The sequence below is a fragment of the Hippoglossus hippoglossus genome, chromosome 12 (genome assembly GCF_009819705.1).
Source record: "Hippoglossus hippoglossus isolate fHipHip1 chromosome 12, fHipHip1.pri, whole genome shotgun sequence".
NCBI lineage: Eukaryota > Metazoa > Chordata > Actinopteri > Pleuronectiformes > Pleuronectidae > Hippoglossus > Hippoglossus hippoglossus.
In genome coordinates, this window is record NC_047162.1 from 8338716 (window position 1) to 8361637 (window position 22922).

The 22922-nt window shown below is 42.1% G+C and overlaps 1 protein-coding gene across 13 annotated transcripts in view; it reads left to right on the forward strand.

Moving 5' to 3' along the window:
* The first annotated feature begins 2100 nt into the window (after positions 1 to 2100).
* Positions 2101 to 22922, forward strand: part of mapk10 (mitogen-activated protein kinase 10) — a 32609-nt gene continuing 11787 nt past the window's right edge. For 4 of the 13 annotated variants that reach the window (XM_034603217.1, XM_034603215.1, XM_034603206.1 and 1 more), the window contains exons 1-6: positions 2503 to 2786; positions 15894 to 15965; positions 17802 to 17971; positions 21189 to 21318; positions 21759 to 21817; positions 22354 to 22492. In XM_034603217.1, coding sequence (XP_034459108.1) covers positions 2784 to 2786; positions 15894 to 15965; positions 17802 to 17971; positions 21189 to 21318; positions 21759 to 21817; positions 22354 to 22492 — 573 coding nt within the window. In that variant the 5' untranslated portion in view covers positions 2503 to 2783. Of the gene's footprint in view, positions 2114 to 2447; positions 2787 to 6326; positions 6346 to 15893; positions 15992 to 17801; positions 17972 to 21188; positions 21319 to 21758; positions 21818 to 22353; positions 22493 to 22922 lie in introns of those variants that run through there. The other 9 variants (XM_034603208.1, XM_034603210.1, XM_034603207.1 and 6 more) reach the window with 8 other exon arrangements.

Consider the following 22922-nt stretch of genomic DNA (forward strand, 5'->3'; position numbering starts at 1 on the left):
TGATGGGATTTCTGACTGTTTTGACAGTTTTGGTATGTTACTTTTGAACATTTTCAAATTTGAATTTTATGCTTCAGTATAAGGCCCAGGGAAATTGTTTGTGACTGCTACTGTGCAACAGAATAGAATTAGAAAGCAGAAAATAGGACAAATTTAATCACATAGATTTTGTCACGGAATAAGTATTTTTGTTTCTCAGCATCATCAGCAATCTGTACCTTTACAAATACTCTTTCTCCTCATGTATGGCACAGAGTAATCTGATTAAATGGTGAACATTCCTGTTAGAGACAAGTAGCTCCATTGTTGGCTCTAGACATTGGGAATTGCTTGTTAGTGGCATGTAATGGTTAGAATATTTTTAAATTCTTGCCTAAACACCTCGTCTAGAAAAACTTACAACACAACATTATCTTTTAAACGACTTCCTCATTTACAGCTCATGGCACTTTCCAGAAAAGGAGGAGAATGTGTTGAGTTACTGGAAGGTTGGGTGCTGCCCCGCGTGTGTGAGCTGTGCTGAACTTTTACCAGGAGCTTTTCCCATTGGCCACAAAGAGTGCGGTATATATGATCACATGTTTCCCATGTTTAAGGCATTTCCTGCAGTTTTCTAACTTGTAGCAGCATGGAAAAAGTTGTTAGATAAACTGCTGCCAAAATGATGTTTTATCTCTGTAAAACAATAGTCTTTAATCTCTGTACATCACCTCAGGCAGAGAGGCCCCCACGCAGGAGACTGAGAGGCCGACGGGGTTGTGATGACTAATGTCTCATAAAGTGTAACCAAGAGGCTCTGAATTTGGGATTCCTACCTCTTTCTATTTCTGTCAGTGCTGTCCTAAATACCTCCCTCATCAGAGCTCGTCTGAGCCCCAGGGGCCATTCGCAGTCAAGACTTGAAAGAGTGGATCTGCCTGTTCTGACGGTGTTAGAAATGTGGGGCGCCAGGTATTGTGAGGATGGAGGCATGTGGTTAGCTGACTGGTTGGTTTAGCCTTCGGGTCCAGCTGCAGAGAATTAAAAAGAAACTTTGCTTGAGCTCCTTTCTTTTCAACGCCTTTGAAATTAGTTCTGCCAAAAAACAACTCGCCACCTGTCGCGGAACCCTCAGAAATGAATGTGCATTTATGATAAAGCTCATGTGAGCAACTTCGGTGGGCGTCTATTTAAATCCTCAAGATTTTCTCAGGCCTTTGAGTGACCTGTGCTTTAAACATTCAAAATTGGTCTGAGTATAAAAAACTGAATAGAATGTGCGAATAGAGTCTTGTCCAAGCAGGCCCAGAGACGTCCTTCCACTCTGATGAATTCAATCTGTCTTTGTTGGGTGAGATGGGTCATGTGTTGGATATGTTTGATATCTGTGCCGTCCACATTTCTGTGAGGGTTTGAGAGAAGCCCAATGGTGGACGGCCCTTTGCTGTCACTTTTTCTCCTCAGTCAAGACTTGTGTCAGGGTACATCCATCCATTTGAGCCTCAGCCAGCAAAGCAAAGAAGTATTGGAGAAAAGAACTGAACAGGAACTGTCCCATTCACACGTGTCTTTATCACATCAATAGATAATATGTTCATGTTACCAGTGTTATGTTGGTATTTGTTACATTGCTATTTTGTTTTGAATAAATGTAAATAAAGTCTCTGCATATACACTAAACACAGTCAATACCTGCACAACACCAAACAGCAGACAAAGATGGCAGCTGTAGCTGGTTTAGTCAGGTAGGCCTGTGCAGCTGATATTCTTCTCAGGTATTATATTTGTTTATCTATTTTATGATACTTGTTTCTGTACTGGTTCTGTAGTGTTGCTGTAGTAGATTGTACTTCATCAATTAATTTATATAGCCTTGATTTCACCATCATATCCAAAGAAAGAGCAGATACTTTCAGTTCCTTTATTATTATTATTATTATTATTATAATTATTATTAATAATAATACTAATATTATTATACTGTTTGCTGGTTGCATCAATACAGACTTACATATGAGCCTTAAGTTCACAGGGTGGGTGGTAGTGGGAGGGAACAGGGTGGAGACACACACACACACACACACACACACACACACACACACACACACACACACACACACACAGAGAGAGAGACGTTCCAAAACACCCCTCCCATCCGGAGAGAGCCTCACATGAGATCTCCACCTCTCTCACCATCCTCCCTCCCGCCCTCTCTCTCTCTCCCTGCTTGACGTCAGACGTGCTCCCGTTGGGTTGCCATGGGAACCTGATTCCCTGTACCCCCTCCTCCGTCCTCTTCCCTCTCTCTCTCCCTCCCTCTCCCTCCAACCTCTCTATCTCCCTCCCTCTCTCTCTCTCTCCCTCCCTCCCTCTCTCTCTGTTCCTCTCTCTCCCTCTCTCTCTCTCTCTCTCTCTCTCTCTCCCTCTCTCCCTCTCTCTGTCTCTACCTCCCTCTCTCCCTCCCTCCCTCTCTCTCTCTCCCTCCCTCTCTCTCTCTCTCTGCTCTGGTAGGTCCACGATGGTACAGCCAGCATCTTGCAGCACAATGGTTGCAAGGTGGTGATCTGTGGGAAGAGAGAGAGAGACAGAGAGCGTGATTCAGCATCAGCCAACCTGCGTCCACCTCTTGCTCCTTTTTCCTTAAGACACATATTTTTGTATGTATTAATTCTCCATCTCTCTGATCGTCTGAATCAAGCCGTTGGCACAGCTATGGTCTCCGCCGCAGCACTGTCTCCCGTCGGGATGTTTTGAGAGAGAAAAGGACCGTCACCGGACTGGGGATCGTCATCAGCTGGCACGGAATGGTAAGGGCCGGTTGCGGGGTTTCGGTGTGTGATGCGCGGCGGTGGATGCGGTGCGACGCTCCCCCGGACACCCAGCTGCTGCCCGGAGGAGGGTCGAGTGATGAATATTGATTGGTAGGGAAGGTTAATGAAGTCCAATGTAGTGACGGGGACAGGGACAGCCATGATTGGAATAAACAAATCAACAAATAAATAAATAACAGTATTTTGATAGATGTTGTTTCTATAAACGTGCGTAATGGCGCTATACTCTTGTCCATCAGTGCTCTCCATCTCCATCCTATAGGCTTAAAAACATCCCACCGCTTATTAAGAATAACATCACATAACAGGGTTGTCATATGCAGGATGCTTCTCTTTGTTTATTTTGCATCTGAGCACCTGGTTATCTCTCATCCCCTCGCTCTGGCTGTGTGCTCGAGTGCTGCAAATGGATGATGCAGGAACGATGCTTCCTCTTCAAAACACAAGCCTTGCCCATGCAGGCTCCATACTGTTAGGCCTCACATGCAGAGTTTGTCTCTCCTCCTCCTCCTCCTCCTCCTCCTCCCCCCTCTCCCACAGAAGTCAGCTGCGCACCTTGTGCATTATGCAGACCGTCAGTGCTTCAACCAGGGATATGGCACCAGCCTCAGATCCATCACGTAAGAGCTGGGAGAGGTAGATGGCCCCATGTTCCCAGACAAACAGTCGGAATTGATGCTGATTTATTGATTGATGAGGAGTTCTGGTTGGTGGTTCTGATGCTGATGTCTACAGTGTATGAAGGGGAAGTTTAAGGGCCTGCTTATTAAAACTGAAGTCAAAGCTGCATGCGGAGGGGGCGGGATGCTACAGTAGAATACATTCTGTTCTGGATTAAAAGAGATGAAGCTACAGAGGATGGTAATTTTCTTAAATCTGCTTTGTTTTTCTGTTGTGGATTACTGGAAACGCACTTCATTAGCCTGAAACCCACACTGCCCATTATAGTGATTGGGATGCATCACATCACCTCCAGTTTATGAGCACAAACTGCCGGGGTTACTGTTGTGTTTGTGCTTCTTTTACCTTTCAGATTTTGCTTTCCCGTGCACGTACCTGTGTGTGTGTGTGTGGGTGTGTGGTCCACGCCCGCAGTCCAGGACTAATTACTGGTGCTGTGGAGTTCGGTGAAGGTTTTTAAACGGTGTCACAACAAACTCTCCACGTTCGGGACAGGAAAAGAGAAAACGCTTCAGCGCTGTGACCTTGGCTGCTGAATAATTCACGAGGCGGGCTTCCATGCTTGTGAAAGTGCTGCAGGGAACACGCTTAACAATTAAACAAAGCTTTTTATGGGTGTTTCTGCAGTGGCCGAAGAGAGTGACATCTCTCTTTTTAATAGAAGAATTAAAGGTTACACCATGTTCCTCTTCATCCTCTTCATCAACGGCAGCTTGTGACAAACGAGAGAAACGAGTCTGAATCATTTTTAAATATTTATGGTGAATTACACAAAAGAGGCTTCAGCATTTATACAGTCTGTTTCATTTGAGGTAGTACAGCCACTGCAGGTTTACAGACACACACACACACACACACACACACACACACACACACACACACACACACACACACACACACACACACACACACACACACAGATAATCACTGATATTGATTGGGAAGGTAGCTGGTTTAAGCAACGGGAGCTCATCAATTGGAAAGAGCCACCACAGCAGGCTGATGTTGCGTCGCAGACTGTGATGGCTGCACTGTAATTCCATTTTGTTTTGCAGACTTTGGATCACCAGTACTCTAATCCTGTGTTATGTAATAAAGTAAGGCAATGTATTAAACTGAGATAATGGTGGAATTACAGGCATGATTGATCAGCAAATTGGAACTGATGCTTATTTTTCACTATTGATTTATCTGCTGAATATTTTTCCCAATTAATTGATTATTTGAGTCCATGGCGACAGATTTAAATGTATTGTTCTGTCCAACCAACAGCCCAAAAGCCAAAACATATTTAATCCGTGAGAAAATCCCAAAAGCCTCACATTTAAGAAAACTATAGACAATATTGACAATTTTTTTGCTTACTTATTAAAATAGTTGCAGATTAACACAGGGCTGTGCCTAATGATTATTTTCAATATTGATTAATCCGCTGACTCTTTTCCCAATTTATTGATTTTAAAAGTCTTTGGTGACAATCTTTAAATGCCTTGTTGCCAGATGAAGAATCTGAAATTATAGGGATTCTTTTTTCTTATTTATTAGAATAGTTGCAGATTCCAGTTTTAATGATTGATTAATTGACTAATTGTTTCAGCTGTAAAAGGATCATAAAGATGTGGATTTATTTTAAAATGATATAAATTACATTTATTTAAATATATGATAGACATCAATCAATCAAATTGTATTTGTATATCCCATATTCACAGAAGGAGGATTTAATGAATTATTGTGTTGTGAAGACAAATAAACAAGCCAGCATCTCAAACCATGTATGAATGAAGATGTAATTGCCAGCAGTTTTCAGGGGAGCAGAGTTTGAGCGAGCAAACGTTGGTGAATAAATACCAGTTCAGTATAGCATGGTGTGAGGGTTTATAGAGGTTGAGAAGTTCATGGAAAGACCTTTTCCACAAACCATCGCTGCTGGACATTAATCGCTGAAATATTCTCGTCTCTTTGTGGTGGTCTGTGGTTTGAATAATTATATGGGAGGTCAATGTCGTCATTAGAAATGAAATGATCACCGAGGAAGACTTTCCGTGACCTCGGCTGAGTATTACTCTTTACTGTGGTTTTAATAATCCATACTCCTTATGCCGTAACAGCAGCTAAATATGATCCAGAAAAATAGACAAATAATTTGGTTAAGAAAGAGGTTTTATGTGATAAGTAAATGTATATAAGGTTTAGGGTTAGATGATGAATGAAGTTGTGCTATTAGTTTGTTTATAGTAGAATAAGTGTCACTTTTGGCTGATGTGTTTGCAGGAGTGTTTTTCTCTGTATGTGCTGTTTGGTTCACATTGCCATAGATACATGAAACCAAAGATGAAAGGTTTCACAGTATGTATTTTTTCATCATAGACTGTACTGTAAATTTCAAAAGTGAAGCCAAAGCGTCTCAATCTCCCTCTGGTGCAGTATCCGGGATGTTTCATCTTCATTTCTGGATAGCGGGAGGAAGCAGAGACCTGTGTTCATTTTTATATATACAGCCTTGGTTGTCAATCAACTTAACTTAACCAACTGGTAGCATTAAATTAGACATAATTATTACTGGTCAACAATTAATGTTTTAATATATTTCCCAAAGTGATGCCACAGTCTTATGAATAAAGTTTTATTGTTGCTGCATGAAAGTTTATTCGCTCAGGATACAACAAACACGGACAGAGATGGGCCTGCAGAGTGGAAACACAGTTATATAATTGGATCTGATCCGTCAAAAATGCAGCCTTCATTTGCTTTGCGTTGCTGATATCGCAGAACGCGAGACTTTTAATCTCCTCTAGGTTCGGCGCCAATCTCCTCGCAGCACATCTGTAAAGAGAATTAAGAGCCACCAAAGGTCAGACACAACTGTGAGGCCATCAAGGGATTTTAAAGAGGGGCATTTGTTCCAGACTAATGACATTACATAAAAACCTGCTGCATATCATCAAATCTCTTAATGCACTCTCATTAAAGACTTATTGAATGCTGCTGAAGCTAAAGGCATGTGCCATGTTATCATGTAGGCAGATATTGAAAAAATTCAATAACAAATGTAGTAAGATGTGATACAAGTACAAGAAAAAACTAAACACGAGCGTTGCAAGATGGGCAATGAAGTATCGCACCCAAAGGCTTATATTATTGTATTTTGGGAAAAATGATTGTACACAAGTAATATCTCAGAAAACAATAATACATAAACAATATTTTCATAAAACACATTTAGCAGAAGTATTTCACACCTCACTACATATTTAGCCACGTGAAAGAAACATGGTTCAATCTGAATTGACGCCCGTGTCTCCTACATCCTTTGCCAGTGTGCCATGTGCAATAGTTGTGGTTTATCTGGTGACACCGCCCCCCCCCCCCCCCCCCCCCCCCATACCTTTGCAGCAGTGTTTAGAAACACTGCTTACTGTAATCTTAGCATTAGAAAAGCTCTGTGGTCTTGTCAGATTAAACATTTTTTTATCATTTTATGTGTTAGGAGTATCCAGGGGGTTGTTTTACACAAGGCCCAGGAGTTTCAGCAGCGCTCCCCTCTTGCCCTCTTCCTCCAAATGTGCTCCAGGTTCTGGGAGAAAGGCTGTAAATCACACGAATGTGCTCACGCACCTGCCAAAGCCGTGCATGCTGTTACCATGCAGCTGATCAGAACGCTGCAGTGCCGGCAGGTTTTCAGCTTACATGTCTCTTGTTTGGGTCAAGTGAATCAAGGGATGTGAGCGAGAGACAAGGAATCTGTGTGTTTCAGCTCTACAGACACCAACCGGATGTCAGTGAACATTTGAATTCTCACAACCTGTAGATGAGCTCAGCAGTCGGCATGGTGTTGTTTTTTTCCCCCTCCTGGCCGGGGCCTGCAGTTTGAAGTGCTTCTCGTCCCCTCCCCTGAGCCCATGATGGGAGGCTGCTCTGCATTTGGCTCAGGCTGCACAGTGAAAAGGCAAGGCTGCGTACTGCAGGAGAGGCTGAGGCTGCTGAACCAAGCACTCACAATGGAGCTCCGAGGGAGGGGGAGGGGAGACGGCTGCAGCGAGGCTGGGAGCAGGAATGGTGGGAGTGAGGGAGGGAGGGACAAAAGGGAGAGCAGGGAAGCGGGAGACTGCAGGCTCTCGTTCAGTGTTGTCGGATAGATGGAGGAACGGAGACGTTGTGTTGTTGTGTTATGTTGTGGCATGCAGTCGGTGACTCACGCTAAATGTGAGGCTGACAGAGGGAGGAAGAGAGATGAGAGGGGAGGAAGCGAAGATGGAAACGACCAGGAAAAAAACAAGACTGGTGTGTGTGGTAGACATCTGGACGGGCACAATGTGCTCTATCATTCCTCCTCCATTGCTATGGCAGTCAATGAACCCTTAATGCAGACATAACATAACATTTCCTCTAGAACTCAACCGAAAGTCTTTGTTCCTCCACAGAACAGGGATTACAGTAACTGAGCAACTATGGAGAGGTATTAGGCTCAGGAAAACAAAAAAGAGGAGAAAGACTTTATTTTGTTTTCCATTTGGAGAATAAAGTCTAAATGTCAAGAATAAAGTAGAAATATTGAAAATAAAACCAAAGTGTTGACAAATAATGTCGAGCTAAGGGCTCTTTCACACCCGCCTTGTTTGTCTTTTCAGTCTAGTTCAAACCAAAAGAACAGGTGTGAAAGGTGTCTCGGACCAATGGACTAAAATTCAGTTCCCCCAAAAGGCTTGGTCTGGATCACACTGAACCATGGTTCTGTTCGTTTGCAGAGTGAAACACTTTGTTGGATAGTTCAGACTTTTGGACCAATTGCAGGAAGTTGAGACAGAATTCTACAGTAGAAGAAGAAGAAGTAGCTGAAGCTGAAGCACGATTGCAGCAGTCTTCACCCCTAAAGACATTGTTGGATCGACGAGGACGGTCATTTGGTGCATTTAAACTAGTGTCGAGTACAATGCCTGAAGTTGCTGGTAGTAATAGCATATGATTTCTGACTGATTCATTAATGTTATCCATTCAAACAGAAAGACTACTTCATTCTGAACTAACAACACACCATCAAACTCACGCCCGTCTACAAACCAATCAATGTCAAGTACGCGTAGACGGAGCGCACGTAAGTGATAATGACAGTTCCTTAAATTGATTAAATCCTTAAATTTCAAACCATAACTAACCAAATCAAATGCATGTTTATTTGCTAAAAGAGAAAGAATTTCCCTATTTATTGATTGCTATCCGATTCTGAAGTATATAAATAGATGTAAAATGCATATCATTATTGTATTATTATATAACCATTATCAATTATTTCACTACTTCTGTAACATTATTGCAACATGTTGACTTATTATTTTCAAGTGAAACTAAATATTCACTTTTCCCTCTGACGTATTTCATCACTGTGTCTTCTGGTAAAAACACTTTTGCGATCACACACACTTTCAGCAGATCAGATATTGGCCTGACGGGTCACCTGGCGGCTCTTCCACTCGTAATGAAAAGGACTCTCTCAAGACACAAGGGGAAATAGCTCATATCCTGTCCTTTATTAATAGTGTGTCGTTTTTTAACCTCGACACGAGGAATAGCCTGATGAATGTGATCACACTCATGTTGCTCTCCAGCTGGAAAAGCTCTCTGCTTTGCCCCTCAGCCTTTCACGTCAGATATTACAAATAGATTGCATAATAAACATCATCGTGGAATGACTGTTTGCTGCATTTACCTGCACCAAATGTTTTCTTTTGTTCGATGACAAGGTGTTTCTGCCGCTCACACTCAGAGTCATGACTTTGTTAGGGAGCACCTGGCATACTAAAATATTTACGTGGGTGGTTTGCATTTTATTGAGGGTCTGTCGCTTCGGTTGTCGGCAGGTACGTCGTGGGTGATCTTCGGTTAATCAGGCACACAGGGCACAGAGATGGTGGACAATGTCTGTCACATGTGGGATTCGGATGCACTTACTGACCCATGCTTTGTGTAAAACATTTACAGACAAGTTCATGTTCAACAAAGGTTACCGGTGTAACCAATAGTATTAGTTCCAGTACAATAGATTTCTTACCTCTGCAGAGGAGGTTACGTTTTCATTGTCAATTTGTTTGTCTGTATGTCAGCAGGATTAGAAAAAAACGACACAACTTATTTCCATTAAATTTTGTGGAGGGGTGGGGCATGACCCAAGAAGAAGTTCGGAGTGGGTCTGAATAAATGGGGCGGATTTTTTTTCTCACTTTCTTTGACATAAGGAGATAAGGTGCAGCCTTGGTGGATATTTTCACATGTCGTAGCCGAAGAACCACACTGCAAGGTTCTCTGCTATTGTGCATTAGAGTGTGGAAACCCAATCCAAGCTCGTTGGGATCGCTGGGACCCGGATCAGGCCTGCCTTCAAACCAACATTTTGAAAGGATATTTGGGTCTGGTTGGGTTTGGCCTCCTTGGAAGGGCTATCTATTTGATCTTTCATGCTGCACGTGCCTGTAATTGGGGAAAACATTGGGCTCGGTCCCAAAAACGAAATGCCTGTCGAGTTGTGGTCTGGCCGAGCTAATTCTCTGTCGGGGCTCGGCCGTTTTTTTTACCGATTCTTTTTTAACCCGAGCTGAAGTCTGTTGTGTATGCTCACACAGTATCTTCACTGTTACACTCAAAAGAAATGAATGGAGGTCAAGGAGGCCATTTTTTTCAAACGTGTCTGATTTTTTATTTAATTTAATCAGCAGGATTACACAGGAATGACTTAACTGAGGGATGTGGATGAGCTGGTGAAGAATCCAGGTTTCTCAAGCATTAACAACCAATAACTCAATAACACATTTTTCAAGCAATAATATCTTCATCTTTATGTAAACAAAATCAGACATATGAATGCTGCATGAGTTTGTACAATTGGGTGCAGTTTACCAGACTACCTCTGCCTTTTATTCTTTTATTTTAAGAGTAAGACAGACGTGTGGAGCTGCTTGGCCTTAGCGGAGGTGTGCGCTCTACTGAGTGCCACTCAAGTTATATCACCTGCTATGAAAGTTCAAAATTCTGCTGTGGAAAAAGCACCGTCGCTGACACACGCACTTAAACTGAACGCAGGCATTATAAATGTTATAAGGAAAATGTCCTCCTGGAAAAAAAAAATATAAAAAGACCCCAAAGGTCGTCTGTGTCAGAGAACTATTACAACCCATTGTTACCTTTTATTGCTGGACGACCTCTGGCAGGAGCAGCAGGGGGCTGGGGTGGAAGGATGGGTCTTGGTCAAAACAGAGAACTTAAAAGGACCTTTTTTCTTCAACATTTCTTCTATCCTCGATTAAAAACAACCTTAACAACAGAATTATCATTGTGACCATGATGATGAATGTCATTTTAAACCCAAACAAAGTAGGTTTTGTGACTGTTTGACAACCGAAATCTCATGTTTGTCATTTTTACAAACATGGTTTGGACATGTTGGCCGTAGCTGCTGTTGATCATAAAAAATCTCCAGAATCTAAGTACAAGCATTTACTTCTTTGAATAATAATTTTGGGCCTCTTTGCTATAATGCCACATTCACATCATATTCAGTCCATAGTTACGTGCAGCTATAGGCAGTGACATCTTTAACGTCAGCCTCAGAGGCCATGGTTTGCACCTCGGCTTCCAGGGGAGAGTAGAAAACTGGTAAAACAGAAAAACTAAAGTATATTGTGGAGACTGAGTGCCAGGATAGAGAGTTCCTGCTGCATGATGGGACCCTGCCTACCCAGTATGCAGAGTGATCATTGCTCTGCCTGAGGCGCTGTTGTGCTCATGGGGGTGGATGTAACAGAAAGCCCAGGATCCACATAACAAGCACCAGCTACAACTGCAGAACACACACACACACACACACACAGACGGTTGCATAATTCAGCATCAGTATGGTCAGCACTGGAGATTAATGGTCGGCTAATCAGTAATATGCATTAGCCCATTCTAGATAATTAAAACATCCTCTCAGTGTTTTCTTCTCTCTCCATTTCATCCTTGTAGTATCTATTGTTTTTTTTTCTTAATTACATTTGTTCCATCAGCGCAAATGATCACTTCTTTTGTAATTGTGCGGCAGATTCGCGTCTGTGAATGTGTTTGTGTGTGCGTATGACAGAAAGGTGCTGAGGCGCAGTTTTGTGCGCTTTCAGATTTCATCTATTATGATACAATATGTTCTGATGAAACTGGAACCAAATCACTTTGTTTCACATGTCACATTTCATAGCTGATTCTGTTATTTTTCAACCTGGGCCCTATGTTTATAAATGCGGGTGTGTAAATGACACAAAATGTCCACTAAAATTACGTTATTTTAGCAATAAAAGGCTCAAATTGTTATTCTGGTGTCTGGCAAAAATTGCACATGTCTCGCTCAACGAGAAGTCTGCCTTATTTTGTTTGCTGGTAGTGTTCTGATCATGAAACAGTGCATTCCACTCATGCTATACAAGTCATGTGTTTTTATCACAGTAATTATATGTTGCTGTGGTGTGGGCTTGATTGAAGGTTGATTACTTGTCTCTAACTGGTCTGCCATGAAATTGTTTTTGCACAGGCTCTACATTGTCTCTTAAACTGGTTTTGAATTTGCGACCACACTCTTTTAAATGCAAAATACAGACATCAGCAGTCGATTCCAGAAGAGGGATATATACTCTTAAATCCTCCTGAGCAGTTTTACACAACCTATCGCCCGGTGCAAAGGGTCCAGAACCCCTGCAGGTCCTGGATAACAGCTGTCGCTTCCTAAACTCTGATGCAACAGCGAGAAATACTCCTGAGCAAAGCTTCAAGAGCAGCAAACAGGAGGGAGAACTTTTTTCAATATCGTGGTTTTTGTTCTTATCTTGCAAAAGTTGTGAAATATGAACTTCCCTAATTATCTTTCTTTCACCCTAAGATCAGTCAGGATCAGTTCACCACCACTGTCCTGGCACAGTCTCTTTTCTAATGTATTTTCACTTTTGAGTTGGGATGGAAAATCTCAGTATCCGAGTCCCAACCAAAGTGCGTCTATAACCAAGTCTCAGTGCAGAGATTCGATCTCTGTGAGATTTGGCTGCTTTTATTAAATAAAAACCTTTTTGCATTAACATTTGTCAGTACTAGAAGTAAGGTTTCAAAATTGTACTGTTTTAGTATTGATATTCAGGCACTGTTGCACTGGCATTAAAAGAAGTAGAGTCAGTTGATCGTGATGCTGTATTAAGAGCATTCACCACACTCCTGATTATAGTTTATATAGTTTATAACAGCTAAAGGATCCTCACCACTAAACACTCACACTAACTTTGAGTCCATGATAGTTTGTATTGCAGAGCGAAGGACATGTTCACAGCAGAAATGTGGTTAGATCATGTCCATATCTGTTATATGCGGATCATTTTCACTGTCTTTATCACTAATTAATATGGATTATGATTCATTGTCGTGCATAATATCATCCAACGGGATTGAAAATCTCTATTATCACATCCTGGCCCCACACTTCAGGCTTCCTGTTTTTTCCCCCCTGCTTGTCAGAATGATCTATGGGCGTTTTAAGGACTGGTGCTGAGTGTAGAGTCTCAGCTACAAGCGGAACAGCATTTCAACCACGACCACTATCAGCACAATCTGGTCAGAGGGTTGAACAAACAAGCACAGAATCGCTGTCGCAGAATTAGACTCGTCACTCGTATCCACTTCATTTTAAAAAATGGCTGCTTCAAGGTAAATTTTTGTTTAGTCTCTAATATATTTATAGTTCTGCTCCATATTTACTATATTACAAATAATAATTTTTTAGTAAAAGTGCCTCTGAAACAGTAGTCACAAAATTACTCTGACAATCATATTTATCTATTTTTTTTATTTATTTGTCACCATTTTTACTCAGAAATTAAACGATTTCCAGAATTATCTTTTGTTTTCTTTTACTCATTTTGTGAATCTTATTATAAATTTAACCAGGTATTGGTTTAAATCCATATTTATGACTTCCCACATCTTTTATTTTGATGCTAATCTGTTGATCCTGCTGTGAAAATGCTCATTCCATCAGAAAACATGGCTCAGTTACAATTCAATAGGACATTCGGGCAGTAGTTTTGGTCGATTCTGCTGAGAACTAAGGAGAAAAACACGTTTTAACCATTGTTACCACATGTAGCATTAAATGGAAGCTACTACTCCCCCTCACAGCCTGGTATCAGATTCACAGAGGATCCAGGTGGTGTTTGAATTATTACAGCATACATACTGCTGCAAGACAAACATCTCGGCCATGTGAGAGGTTTTAATATCTAATGTACACAGAAGGCTAAAGATTAGAGCATCGCAGACACGGCCAGCCAGAGGTGGTCTGCTCGATTCAGCGTTGACTTGTTGGATTAACCGCAAATATTGTGCAGGTTAATGTGGTGCCGGTGGTGTTAGTCATGGGACACATACAGAAACGACTATCCCTAAAGGGATTACGGCTGATGTATGGATCCCGTGCAGAAATCCCATCTGAAAACACTGTCTCCTTGTTACCTTCCACTTTCCTGTTCATTTTATCTGATTCTTAATTCATCAGGCAGTCCTCCTCTCAGCCGTCCCTCTTTTTACTCTTGTTCTTTGATGGGAATTCATTATCGTGGTTCTTCCCGGGATATAGGCTCGGATGTGAATCAGTCAGTCCCTATTTATGACACACAATGTTATGGTTCATGCAAACGCAGCCCACTCAGACAGTACGAATGTCCACCACCACTTTGTGCTGTCACTCTGCATGGGTCTAAAGTAAAAAGGTCGGGCCTAAATAGGTCAAACCGGAAATCTTTTGCCTTTGTGTCCTGCATCTCTTATTTAAAGCCGCCCTGCTTCCTTTGGACGTGGCAGGGACACTGAAGCTTTAACCGTGGCATCATTAAATCATTGCTGGAGCTAAATGCTGGTGTCCAGGAAGTCCTACATGTTCACCCTGAGAGCACTCCACATCCTTCGTGGAGGATGAACTAGTCAGGGACATCGTGACCACAGTCCCATTCTAACTGAGCCAGAAAAAAAAGAAGAAAAGTCCTGTTATTTCAATGCCACGTGTTATTTTATTCAGAAGACATGATCATTAGCACATCGGGGGCTTCATTACCTGGAAAAGCACTGAAGTCAGAGGCACTGTGGGCGAGAGCTGCAGCCTGGCTTTCAGCTTAATGCGGGAAGCCTCTGTCGTTCTCTCCTTCTTCTTCCTCCCTCGCAGTGTTTTGAACCGATCAACAACAAAAAAAAGGCTCCAGAAAATGGGCAAATTGAAATTAAACCAAGTTAAAAAATGGCTACACCGCTTTTTATGCAAGTGGCATCTCTAATGGTACTGACTATTTGAAAGCTTGTTTTTATGTACGACAGCGATTGTAAAATATAAGCTGTTAAAATTGAGTTAATTATCTCTGCAGTCTCGAAATAAACTCATCTGTCCCTTGAAGGTCGGAGAGGTTAGGAATTCATTGTCAAAGTAATAAAGTGGGAGTGCAGTTTAGTGAAATGTTTATTATGTTGGTTTATAACTGTATTAGTTTTATATGGATTTGTGGTGCTAAGATTGACTAATTCATAAATGCCATAAATTACCATGAATAGTCAATAAACACTTAAGACGTAAATATACACTGGTTTAAAAGCTCGCAGGTTTTTAAGGGCTTGATTGAGATATATTGTCATTAGCTGCAGACAGCGGCTGGTTAGCTTAGCATACGCCTGGACCCAGATTCACTTGCACCTCTAAAGCCCACAAGTTAATTAGATAAACTGCAGCATGTGAGATTGTATAGAAAAGATGGACGACATGACAAAAAGTGTCTCGATCGGCACCTGGTCATAAACCACACCTCCTCCATGTAAGTGGACGGGACATGGACCAAATTAAAAAGTACAATGAGAAGAGTGTTCATTTTACACTAGGTTTGGTTTTAATTAGTTATTTGATGCTATAAGAACGGACATTAACAGACAGACATGATCAAAGAAGAAAAATAAAAAAATATCAAACTACTCCTTTACAGGGCGAATACAATCAAGCTGAAAGCAATAATTAAGGTAGTAAGATGTCAAATAAGGTGATGAAATCCTCCCATTGCATATACAAGGGAGTACGAAGACAAGAAATGTTCATCCTGCACATTTTATATTTCTCTCCTAATGACTATCAGACACATTGACGAAAGAAAACTGTGATAAATTAAACCGAGGTATTGTATATATTACATGTATTGTGATTCATCGGGACAGTAGTACATTGAATTTGTGTGGTCACTTCAGTTCCCATCATACACAATTTAAAAAAGTTGCAGCTCATATACTGTTACTTCCTGTTACTGAAGCCGACACCACACACACACACACTCCCTCTCTGATTCCCACTCTCCTCTGTTTGTCTTCCAGGTATTTATGAGCAGACATTTCTTATATAACTGCAGCGAACCTATCCTGGATGTGAAGATAGCCTTTTGTCAGGTGTGTGTTCCTTACAGGTAAAAAAGGTACAGTATACATTCCCTTACGTTTCCCCTTCATTGCTCTGTATTCTGTGTTGTAATATATACTGTTGTGCATGCTTTTTTTTATAAACATCAGCAAAATGTACTTAGAAAAAAAGGAATATAATCCTGTTAAAAGTTTAAATGCAAAAAGGTTTCCACTTGGGATGAGACGCTGGGGTGTAAATATCTCAAGGAAAAATGTGTCTAGACTATAGCAAAGCTAAAAATATTTCAGTTGGACCTTGTTTTCCATTTATCTGTAACTGAGATCCCTGCACGGGACAAAAAGGCAAAGTGTCTTCCTTTAATCGCCCGTCTCCTCTCGAGATGTGGCGGCGTAAATGCGAGTCTCCCGCGGGGACGTCATTTCATAAACTCTGCAGTCTACATCACAGGCCTGGGTGGGAGGACTGTGTGTTTTGCTACAGGCTAACGCTACAGGCTATTTCAATGTACCCAGAACTTATTAAGTCGCTTTGCATGAGTCGTGTGCGCCAGACATGCACGTGGAGCTGGACGCTTCACAGCCACTGCTGCTACTCCTGGCTGCACAGTAAAAGCGACTTCACTGCCGTGGTATATTTAAGTATGTTACATCACATATATTAAATTAGTGGGATCACGTGGCCCTCAGTAACACACAGTGATATTACTCTGTTTGTTTGGTCTGTGAGCTGTGTTGTAATCACCCAGTCTGTAATTAAGTGATATTTTTGTTGTGTCATCAGTTGTGCGACTCCTCCCTTCTCTGCCCATTAATGTATGAATATCTAGTTAAGAGAGTAAAGACATTAGTGGCATGAATGTCACTACATGGCTTTAAAATACTTTATATTTCTGCATGGAAAGAATTGTGTAAACACAACAGTACAATGTGGCCTGTCATGTTTATAGTGTGTCCAGTCAGTAGAGTGGATACCTCCGCCAAGGCCCCAGAGTCCCCTTCGGAAACCACATTTAAATCGGCTAGAACCAGAAATCAAGATCCATGAGGTCTTCCCTGGGAAATCTGCAAAAAAAAAAAAAAAAAAAGAAGCCCCATCTCTCAATGTTAAAGAAAGTTATAAAACACCCCTGCCTCCTCACCTTTGTCCGGATCCGCATCAAAATGAGTTGGGTTCTGTCTTGCCCCATGTCCCATCCTTCCACTGAGTTTCGCTGAAATCTGTTTTTTGGTTATACTTCCGAAAAACAAACAGATAAAGTAGAAAACATGAAATCCTTGGTGGAGGTATATAAGATAACATTTACTTTATGAATGTTTTCAGATATGCACTCTGGGAAATTTGGTCTGGACATTTTCCTACCTTTGCCTTTTAGCTATGACGAACGCAGCAGGAGATGGTCCAGGTTAGACGCCTGTTTACAGCACATTGACATTGGCATTGACCCGTGTCTTTCCTAGTTGACATCTTCATTGGTGTCTTCTACGTATATGGAACCTCATTTTCATGCTAAGAAATGTCGATTTTTTTAGTTTTTTCAGTTTTGTGTTTGTGGCTTTTTAGAAACGTCATCAACCCTCGCACTCGCTGGGAATTTCCAGAGGTTTTCCTGCTGTATTCTCATATGGGCTCACTCGGAAATTTTACGGATAATTTCCAGAGCGACTGACTCGGACAATGACGCTCTCACTTTACATTCCATTCGGAAGGTTTCAGGAAAATGTCCAGGCCTCAGCGTACATCTGAAAGCAGCTTTATTTTAAGAGTTGTTGATGTTCTCACAGATTCTTTCTCACTTTTCCAGGTCAGCAAACACATAAATAACCCCCATCGTGTTTATTTCCTCTGTTGTTTGCTTTCTGCAGGGTTTTGGAAAACAAGTGGATGTGTCATATATTGCCAAGCATTACAACATGAGCAAAAGCAAAGTGGACAACCAGTTCTACAGTGTGGAAGTGGGAGACTCCACCTTCACAGTTTTAAAACGTTACCAGAATTTAAAGCCCATCGGCTCCGGGGCTCAGGGAATTGTCTGGTAAGTACTGCAACCCTGCATTTCCTTTATGTCCTGTTTAATATCATATTAGGCTATTTGAATAGTTTTTTTATGTTGTCTTTAATGCATGATTATCTCATTTAGCTGTTAGTCGTTTCTCTAATTGCCTTGTAGTTTATTGCTGTGGGGGATAATTACTGGAGGTGAAACGCTGCTCGTTGTTTTTCAGCATGGAGCGAAGGAGTGTTAAATAGAACGACTTAATTACAGAAAACCATGTGACGTTTCCATGATTAATGCTGTTGATTTGGCAGTGGGGAAATCAACTTTTCTGTTCTCTGGTGTGGTTTCATCATAACATTTGAAAGCACAGAGGGGAACCATGTGACTCATCTCCACAGAAACCGTGAGCTGAGCAAAGTGGCAAACGGATAGATGGGCTCAACATTAAAGATTGAAAAGGTTGTGGATGTAGAAACAATTCATTGGGCTTTAATCTTGTAAAGGTAAACAGGTGGCGGCTCCCCCAGAAGGTCTTTTAAAAGCAGCCAATCAATCTGTATTATTCATGTTATCTGGTGCAGGTAAAATCTGTAAATGTCTGTTAATGGAATTATCTTTCAAAAACGTTATTAGAAGTAAGACTTATTTTATTATAAGTCATGTATTAATGGCAATATGGATAATATAATAGACCTTTATACGATATGTCTGGCTTTTCATTATATTTGAATTGATTGGGTTGATCTCCTCTCCGGCACGACGAGCTGATAACACATCTGTTGTTCAGAATGTGGACGTGTCGGCCATAGCGGCCTAACAGGATGGGGACTTAAGTGAATACTTAATCCAGATTGCAGGGAGTTGGTATTCATTGTAATTCATCTCACGCCTGCCCTGTCAGAATGCAGTGGAGCCACTGCCAAGGCTCCACTTGAAGGAATGTGTCCTACACTCTTTGTCAAACAGATCTATAAGTTATATTCATGTTAATGCCGTGTCACTGAGGCGATATACGCTTCCCCAGAGACCCTCCCTGGGATGACGCAAGTTAATTGCAAGTGTCTCTTATATAGTGTTTGAAGATTCACTGGCTCTCACCGCCGTAGACCCCCCCCCCCCCTGCCCTTCACTCGCCCCGTTTCGTTGTCCTTCCTTGGCGTCCCGTGCCCTCGGCGCTTCTCCCCTTCCGCTCCGAAGCGATTTTGTGCACATGCAAAGGGAGCTTGGGTGGTGCTGTAACTGCTAATGCTGGGGCCGTGCCCATTTGAAGGATACTGTCGGGATGGATGGCGGAGAGACGGTGCAGATCTAATTTAACCTGCTCTGGTGTGTGTCGCTTGGCTCCCTGCACAGCTGTCATCTGGTGTGTCATGTGGTCACTGGTATTACCACAACCAGACCACATAAAAACTGATATAATGTCCCTCTGACTATAGACCTAAAGCCACAAATAACAAAACAATATGATGGATTTATGATGATAGAATAATTAGTGACTTGCTTAAAATGCATTGTCTGCAGCATAATCCCTTGATGACTAAATCACATGTACATTAAATATACAACAAGCATAAAGGCAGGGTTTGATACAGAACAGTATCTGTAAAAATCTACAGTCAGTATGAAATCTGCTGTTCCTAAGCGATCCAACCTGCCTCTGCGAAGCCTGACAACATGGTAGCGAGGGGAAAACCCGCAACGCTGCAGCAGCTAAAACTCTGCGTCGCCCACAAACGTCCCAATCTGTGCACAACTCTGCCCTCTGACCGCGCTCAGTCGGGATGAGCGTCCAGATGCATCTTAGGAGGGGATGAGGGCTTTAAGTAGTTTAGCTGGTCATGACATCATCTTTCACTCGGCTAGAGAAGTGATGACTGACTCAAATCCCTATTGGATCAATGCTTTCATGAAGGCCCCGCTGTTTCCATGGTCACACATCATCCCTGGCCTGCAGTCTCCACAGAGACACGACGAACCGCTGCACATCCCACTCAGCCGTCCAACAAACCCACACACAGCATCGTCTTGATTACGGTTGCAATGAGGCGGCATACAGATGCCCTGAAACTCGATTTACAGCCTCGTGTCTGGCGAATCTGTCAGAGAGCGCACACAGGCTGAGATGAAGCTGAAAATGTGGAGCGCGTGGCACTTTTATAGCAGATCTTTCTCGTCCGCGTACTGCTCTTCATTGAAAAGCAACTTAAATCTACGCAAAGAGCCCAAATCCCAGAGGTTCTCAGGGGTTTCTGTTGAGCCAGCAGAGAACTCACTCTGCTGTAATGACCTCTACGATAGGTTGAGCCACTTTGTGGGAAGAGAAACCATCAGCGTAAAACTTTCACTTCTCCTCTGTTTCACTGTAATGCACTTTTTTGGGGTTTATAGCTAGGCAACTATTTGCGATTAAGGTTTGTGTTGTAGCATCATTATCATCACCGTGATCAGCAGCAGGGTAATTAAAGTTCAGCATTTGGAGAAATATGATGATTTGCATTCTTGTACTGAATTCACACACTGTCGACAGAATGGAAAGAACAGGAAAACCTCCCGTTATTCCAACTTTCTTCCACTATTATAAGTAATATTATAGTTCCCATTTAAATACCCCAAAGTAGCCATTTTTGAAATTTTGATGGTCACGTTTTAATCAAGATGCTAAGGAGAAATACTACACTACAAACACTCCTCAGGTGTAACTAGTGACGCCTCTGAGTGGTGGAGCTTGCCGTTACCATGGAAATGCTGACCACAACTGTGAAAATCACGTTGGCTAAAATCAGATCAGTCAGTATTTTGCGTTTACCACTAAATCGTGTTTTATTTGTCACGGTTCATCTCGCAGCTGGTCGGCCTGGTTCCAGGCTTGAAACTCTTTTTAGGATTTTCTGAAAATGTCAATGTAGAAAATGAACTGGAATTTACTCGCAGAACCAGAGGTTTTCTAAAAGTGGGCACCCACTGATCCGCTCTATTCCTTTAAATGCACATCCATTTTTTTCCTCTTGACAGCCACAACGAACACGGTGTTACGCGAGGAAACAAAGCGTTTTACAGATAAAATTGAGCTCAAAACAAAGTCATCTGTTCGCTGGTGATGTGAGAAATCATCTTCTTGTCTTTGTGACCAATGACATTCACCATGGATTGTCAGAGTGACAGGCAATCACGCAGAGTGAATCATCCAGCTATGAATACCAGAGGAAGAATTGCTCAGCTGTTCTGTGTTTTCTTTTGTCCTTTTCTCCTGCAGTGCGGGCTACGACGCTGTTCTGGACAGAAATGTAGCCATCAAGAAGCTGAGCAGACCCTTCCAGAACCAGACCCACGCCAAGAGGGCATACCGGGAGTTGGTGCTCATGAAATGCGTCAATCACAAAAATGTAAGTCACCCAGGAAGCAGGAAGGAGGGGGATGCATCCATTGTCGGACAGAAAACCACTTTTTATCTGCACCCCAGCCAGCGTCTATTTTGGGTCCCTGATAAATCCCTGCGCTACAAAATGGAGATGAGCGATTGCAAATGTTGTGACTAAATTCCAGTGCCTCCAGAAATGTACGGAACTGGCAGGAGAGCGAAACAGAGAGCACTTCAAGGCACCAATGTAATCTACCGTCCCGCAGTCTGCGCTCTTTTCTTCTGTCTCCGCACTTATCCCCTTCTCTTTTGTTCCATCTCACTTCCTCGCCTCTCTCCGTCTCTGGCTCAGCAGCGTCCTTCATCGGGGTCGTCACCAACTTTCGCCCTCAGTCCCTCGCTTTAACTCTCACTGCTTGTGAGCACTGTGTGTTGATCCTCTCCATCTTCTCCCCTCTCTCGCAGATCATCAGTTTATTAAATGTCTCCACGCCACAGAAATCATTAGAGGACTTCCAGGATGTGTGAGTATACTCAACATTTCTTCGCATGATTGCATTTGCAAGAAAAAGATCTGATCACATGACAGAGACCAAAAAAAGGAAATTATTTGACATTATGTGATCATTACTCTTTCGCACCTGACATAACCGCTTGAGTGTGTTGAGTGAGAGTGACTGTACGTGTAATCTGAAGCTGCCTGAGATATCCTGTTCCCAGACTGATGAATGAGAGTGTGTTCACTTTCAGAACAAGCTCTTGCTAAAGAGCCCGACAGAGAAAGATTCATACAACATTTTTCTGGATTCTTTCAGTGGATTTTTGTATAGATGCAATAAAATGATGTCAATAAACTATAATCAAAAGCCGGGTTAAAGAGAGAGGGTTTGTGGTGAAAGATTTCAGCACTTCTTGCTGCTCTCAGGTCCTCAGGTACTTTTTCAGTTTGGAGCCTGAAAGCAAAACAGCTGCCTCACTAATGTTTTTTGTCAAACTAGCTTAGTACACAACTCACCACATAGCTCACCAGTCACTCAACCTGTCAAACACCTTTCCTCAGGTACCTAGCAATGGAGCTGATGGATGCCAACCTGTGCCAGGTGATACAGATGGAGCTTGACCATGAGAGAATGTCCTACCTGCTCTACCAGATGCTGTGTGGTATCAAACATCTGCACTCAGCTGGCATTATACACAGGGTAAGAACCTAAACACACCTCCGTTTTCCGTGTTTAACTCCAGATTGATCTGTCTGATACATGTGTGATACATGAATAAGAATCACATTAAGGCAGGCGAGGGCGCCCCTGGTGGTGCAGAGGAAACAACTGGCACCAGGTGGGTAGCCAGGGAAGTCCTGGACACGATGCATCAAATTTGACTGTAGCACGTGTTACAAGAAAAGAAATCACTATTTACAGTTTCATGGAATCCCTATATTCATATATAACTAACACACTATTTCATGACAGGATAGTCACAGTCTGCAGTTTGTTAGTTTACTTCACCATAAAGATTTGAAACTGGGGGAAACCGCTATCCTGACTCTTTCAAAAGGGACAGCAACAAATAGTTCCACACACACAACACCCCCATAGAACAGAACTGTTGTATTGACAAATTACATTA